Below are 6,485 nucleotides of genomic sequence, written 5' to 3' on the forward strand. Positions count from 1 at the left end.
GGGGCGCAGGCTTCTCTCTAGTTGTGGCGCGTGGGCTTAGTTGCCCCGTAGCACGTGAGATCTTAGTTCCCCGACCAGGGATGGAACCCGCATCCCCTGCATTGGAAGGTGGATCCTTAACCACTGGACCACCAGGGAAGTCCCTTACTTATTTTTGATCCAGTTCTTTTCTCTTGGTAAAGTAGCATTGATAAACATGAAAAATGTAATTTTGAAGCCTACAAAATGATTATATTTCTGCGTTTAATCATATATTAGCTACATTTTGTTTCTCAGAATATAAATTCTAGGTTTAGTTAACATTTAAATCTTTCATGTAGAACTAACAATTAGTTACTAAATTTTGACTTATTATCATTTTATTGATTCTAAGATACGCTACTTGGATAGAATTTTACAGTTACATGTGACAGCAGTTTTTTCTTAATGGTACATAGACTAACAGTGCATCTTAGAATTTATGGAGTCACATTTTATGAAATATAGCATTTTAAATTAGATATGCTAAGCAACATGACAAATATATATATATATATATTTTTTTTTTGATTAATTAATTTATTTATTTTTGGCTGTGTTGGGTCTTTGTTTCTGTGCGAGGGCTTTCTCTAGTTGTGGCGAGCGGGGGCCACTCTTCATCGCGGTGCGTGGGCCTCTCACTATCGCGGCCTCTCTTGTTGCGGAGCACAAGCTCCAGACGCGCAGGCTCAGTAGTTGTGGCTCACGGGCCTAGTTGCTCCGCGGCATGTGGGATCTTCCCAGACCAGGGCTCGAACCCGTGTCCCCTGCATTGGCAGGCAGATTCTCAACCACTGCGCCACCAGGGAAGCCCGACAAATATATTTTAAGGTTTAATATTTTTGAAATAATTGCTAGAGAATATGAAGATTGTATTACAGTTAAATTAGAAGACAGAAATGAAAAATGAAATCCATTGGTCTGACATTGCTTGGGTTATCGTTATTGGAGAGCTAATTTACATATTTTGTAGAACTGAAAAGACAATGCGATAGAACATAAAATTAAAATACCCTTAAATTAGCAGATCATAAAACAAAATGCAAATAGTTAATGAGAGGTTTAGTTTCGTTTTAACTTTTTTTGTTGATGTTAAATTCACAAATGTAAGTATCAATATCAGTGATATATCGTAAGATTAACACATTGCAGAATACACGTCTTGGTCAAGAAATAGAAAATTATCAGTAACCCCAGAAACCTACCCTCCTAGTGTCCCCTCTTAATCACTATTTCTCTCTCCTCCCCAAAGGTAACTTATTCTACTGACTTCACCAGCATCAGATTAATTTCACTTATTTTTTAACTTTAAATAAATGGAATAATTTAGTATTTATTTTGTGTCTATATTCTTTTTGTCCAGCATTACTTTGTTATGTTAGGTACATTTTATTTTCATTGCCATATAATTTTCTCTGTATGAATATGCCACAGTTTATCCACTTTACCACTGATGGACATCTGGATTGTTTCTAATTTGTGGTTATTAGATTTAGCTGCAAAACATTCCCTTTTCTGTTAAGTAGTATACGTAGGAGTAGAATTTGTGTATCTTCAACTTTATTAGGTAATGCCAAATAGTTTCTAAAGTAGTTGTACCAGTTATTTTTATTTCATGAATTTATTATAAATGTGACTTAAATGGTCTTTTAGAAGTCAACTCTCATCTTACTTTTCTCTAAAGTGAAATTACTGATAGCAATAAAGGTCGGAAGATGTTGGAAAAGATGGGTTGGAAAAAAGGAGAGGGCCTAGGGAAGGACGGTGGAGGAATGAAAACTCCGGTAAGACTCGAGATTTCTTTCATTCTTTATTCTTGTAACGGATATATTTACTGTACTTACTATATGCCAGGTGTTGCCTTAAGTGCTAGGAGTATTGTAGCAAGCAAAAAGAGACATAATTACTACCTTTGTGGCAATCATAGTTACCAAATATATGTGTTTATGATTTGTTTTGTTTTGTTTTTAAAGTTCTTAGGAAGGCTCTTAGAGTTTTTTCCTTCATCAGACTAGGATAGTGAATGTTATTTCCTGAGCCAGAAGTTCTTCTGTGTCTTAGTTATTTTTACTGACTTCTTTACTGTGCCTTGTCCTAACATGCAAGAGCAATCACAGTGTTACTTTATGAACAGACAGACTCTGTACTAGCTGGAGAATCTGTTTTAGGTTCAAGATTCAGAGCATGTAACAAGCAATAGAGAGAATCATGTCCGGAAAACAATACAGTGGTTTAATTCTATAGTCCCATGGTTCATCGGAGGTTCAGATTCTCTTTCACAAAAACCTTACAAAGTAGTAATATGATCAAAGAACTTTCTTGATGATTACTTGGTACCTAAAGAAAGAATGGGTGCATCAGTGTGAGTTTAATGTAAATTTTCTCATTTCATTGAGGTAGAGTGGGATGAACATGGGTTTTGTAGTCAGGTTAGAATATGTGTTCTATCACTAGCTGTGCGACTTAGGGCAAGTTTGGATTTCAGTTTTCATATGTAAAAATGGGGATAATGAGAACTCTTTCAGGGATGTCTGAACATAAAGCCCCTAGGATGGTGCCTGACATATATTAGGCACTCAGTAACTGGTGGCTTATAATGGTTCTCATAATAATGCGAACTCCTCCCCTCCTTTTATGAAAATAAACAAGTTCTCTTTTTATGACTCTTAATGTTTAACTTACCTGTTCACTTACTTAGGCGAGGCTTGGACTGTAGGTTTAAATACATCCATTGCTTTTACTTCTCGTTAGAGTAGATGACAGATTGATTCTGCAGCATCTCAGTGAAATTTGGTGATTGCTATTTAAGGAGCATTCTGTTTTCTCTAGAGTCAACTGTACTTATTGACAAGCAAGACAATGTAGAAAAATGAGTTTGAGTTCCACGTATAATCATGTATTTATTCCTGTATGTATTTGATGTATTTGACAGTTTTTTCTTATGCATCAATCTTTTCTAGTTCAAAGAATTATAGTTAAAGTACCAAATTGGATACAGCAGATTTCAGTGTGTTTAGATACTACAGTAAGTTCTCTCCTTAACTTTTGGTAACAGATCCAGCTTCAACTTCGGCGAACACATGCAGGCTTGGGGACAGGCAAGCCATCTTCAATTGAAGATCTTCACCTTCTCCAAAACAAGAGCAAAAAGAACTGGGAGAAAGCACGAGAGAGGTTTGCTGAAAACTTCCCCGAAACTAAATCTCAAAAAGATGCACCAGGGACTGTGCCTTGGGTCAAAGGGACCGTAGAGTGAAGGTCAGTCATAGAACACAAAAGCTTTTTTATAGAATTTGGAAACTCTTGTTTAATTGCATACATTTTCTCTCCAAAAGAGTCAGTGGCATGAGGGAACCGTGTCACAATTTACCCCCTCTTGATTCAGAAATGTGTAATAAAGTGTGGTTTGCAGTTTTTAAAAAACATTTTTAAAAACTAATAAATAGTGACTGAATCGAGTTATGCTGTGGGTGGACTAAAGTTCACAGGGCACAGATGAGCTTATCAAGCTTTGTTACTTTATTTTGTCATTTGCAAGACCCATATAAGCAACTAGCCATATAAGCAAAATTCATGTAACCACTAACTTAAATGTACATTTGTCCTTGTCTCCTTATATTCATTACTGTACGATGCATAACAAAAGAAACATCGAAAGTTTATAAAAACAATTCTGACTATATACATCCTTGTTTATGCCCTTTAGGACCTAGGTAGAAAATGTTGAGAAAACATGGGTAGTGGTGTATAAATGTTATTATATTTGAAATAACCCAAGTAATATTATTGAAGAGCTAATGAACAGCTGACATGTTGTAGAAAATCAGTCTCATTGTTTTCTTCTGTGAAGAATATGTTGATTTGTACTATAAAGCATTTACCTTTGGTTTGTTTCATAGCTGAAATATTTAGATATGAACAATTGAGTACAGTATTGAAATATTCAGTGTGCTGGCATTTGTAGTTTTGATAAATCCCATTGCTGGCAATGGAGTTGTGCCAGAAAAATCTGATTTCTACTGAAAAAGGGTTACCTAGCCAAGGCCTCAAACTCAAGATACTTATTGAAAACGTCTTCAAATGCAATAAAAAACATTATAACATCAAAAAGAATGATTCATTGAACCAATAATTTAAACATACTGGTCTGCTTTGAACTCATGACCAGCCAGAATTTTCCTCTGTTAATTGGCAGCACAATAATGAAAGGATAACCTCAGATTTTCGGAGACTGCAGTGCAGCTTTCTGAGTGCAGGTGTCACCGCTCTGCCAGTTAACACTGTTCTTTTCCTTTCTGTTCAACTTTTCTCTCAGCTTTTTGCTGGGAAATCAATGCTGGAACTGATCTTTTCTCATAATGAATATAAACTATATAGCTCCTTCATCTACTATAAAGAAATGTCTTCAAGATATAGAAATAGGAAAGGAAAATTCTGGAAAAAAGTATGCAATAGGGAAGATAATTCAGAAAGAAAGGCTACCTGTTGGAATTTCTAGTCTTAATGTACAGGGTACTTGGGAAGAAAGGGGGGGTGTGGAAAGAAAACTAAATGTATTACTAAAGATGAGACATAATGACCAAACAATTGTCGTTATTAAAGGCCTAAGATGGGAAAAACCGAGGTCCTGTAACTCTGAAAATCTAGATTAAGTATTTTTCTGTATCCTTTTTGGCCATCTACATACCCTAACACATACACATATATGTACATTAGACTTGGAGGCACTAGGAGTGTCCTGCGTTATTTTCTCTAAAGTAGAAAAATTACTCATCTAAATGTGGTTCTGGTGCCGGTGCCCTACATATAGGTAACAATATAGGACCCTCAGAGTAAACTTGCTTCTGGTAGATCTCACTCATTGGGTTAGTGTACAACTGTCTATGTAATATTTCCCATTTTTATTATTAGATTGTGGAAAACTTTTTCATTGTTTTCTTTTGTTAAGAAAATGGAAACTTGAAAATGGTGATAAAAATTGAAATATATGTGATATTTGCTTTATTAAAACCCTTTGCAGATCTAAAGTCTCAGGGCTATACTATATACTGGTTAAAGCACTGAATAATGTCTGGTTCTATTTCTACCTGTGAAATGAGAATATTTAACTCTCATGTTTGTCTTGAATAGAAAATGGGAAAATGTATGTAAAAGCACTTTGTAAACTGTAAAAGTAGTACAAATGTGAGCTTCTGTTTGTTTAGAAGCATAAATACGGATTATGTACAATTTGAATTACACATAAAGTTGTTTTGCGTCTGATATTTAAAACTATAGTTTATTCATGCAGTATAAATTTATTAACTTAATAGCCTTTAAGTGTTTAAGTGGAGCTACAAGTTGCTGAATTTTGAGAAATCTAACATATTTTGCCAGAACATGAGAAGCTGGCAAAATAGAGAACAGAAGAAACCATCACCATTACTGTAAAATAACAGAAATTGTTTTCTAGAATTAAATAGCCAGGAAGCACTTTTTCTCAGAAAGGGGGGGGATTTTTTTCTTTCTGTTTTTAAAAGTTTTTACTTCTGATGTTTCACTTACTTTAGTTGTGAACTTATGAAAAGTTATGGTTCACCCGATTCAAACACCTTCCAACTTTTCATGTAAAAGATTATTTCTTAATTTGGCACATTTTCAAAGAGCAGGCAAAAGAAATAGAAATTTCCAGCAAGGAGAGATTGTATACAAAGGCCTTCCTAACGAGTTGCAGGACAGGGGGATGTGCTTGGCAGGGAGCCAGAAAGGCGTTTCTAGACCTAGCATCTAAAGGTGTTCTCAGGAACAGCTGAAAGTATTTTCCCCATTGTGTTGTTCTAAGTGTGCTTCTTATTTTTGTAGGGCATCACTTATATCTCTGCCTTGAATCTTTGATCTAAAACATTTCATTTTACTTTTTCAGGCTTTAAAGTGGAAATACACTTGGATTCTTTAAAATGAGTCAGTGTTTACGTGTGTGTCTGTGTGTATCAGGGCCCAGGCTTTCTCTTTGCCTTTCTGCTTTACTCTTCTTAGTGCTGGCTTATGGCATTGTAGTTGCAAAATGACTTTTGGAACTCCAGTCGTCACAGTCATGTCCAAAACAGAAGAAAGAGGAAAGAGCAGTATTCCTGTTAGTTCTCTTTTATCAGGAAAGCAAAAGCTTACTCAGAAACTCTCACAACAGACTTCTACTTAGGGTTATTAGCCAGAGCCTGATAACATTACTGCCCATAGCTGCAAGGGAAGTTGAAAAGGTAGGCCAACAGGATGGTCTCACCTGCCTTAAGCCAATCATGAACTGTCACCTAGGGCAGAACATGTTGCTTGTTGGAACAAAATCAGGTTCAATGAGCAAGGCAGAGGGGGACAATGGCTACTGAATGGGCCTGTAACTGTCTGCCAGGTAACCCAGCTATCCATTAGTGGTGACTTGGGGTGTTGGTTAAATTGTGTTGCAGGCCTACTATGTAATACTTTGTAGCCAT

The 6,485-nt window shown here is 36.0% G+C and overlaps 1 protein-coding gene across 1 annotated transcript in view; it reads left to right on the forward strand.

Annotated features, from left to right (window-relative positions):
• AGGF1 (angiogenic factor with G-patch and FHA domains 1) overlaps positions 1-3,476 on the forward strand; it is a 44,946-nt gene extending 41,470 nt beyond the window's left edge. Inside the window, exons 13-14 of the mRNA XM_068535533.1 lie at positions 1,703-1,802; positions 3,074-3,476. Coding sequence (XP_068391634.1) covers positions 1,703-1,802; positions 3,074-3,274 — 301 coding nt within the window. The 3' untranslated portion in view covers positions 3,275-3,476. The remainder of the gene's footprint in view (positions 1-1,702; positions 1,803-3,073) is intronic.
• The last annotated feature ends 3,009 nt before the right edge of the window (positions 3,477-6,485 follow it).

Source organism: Eschrichtius robustus, chromosome 2 (assembly GCF_028021215.1).
Source record: "Eschrichtius robustus isolate mEscRob2 chromosome 2, mEscRob2.pri, whole genome shotgun sequence".
In the NCBI taxonomy this organism is placed as follows: Eukaryota; Metazoa; Chordata; class Mammalia; order Artiodactyla; family Eschrichtiidae; genus Eschrichtius; species Eschrichtius robustus.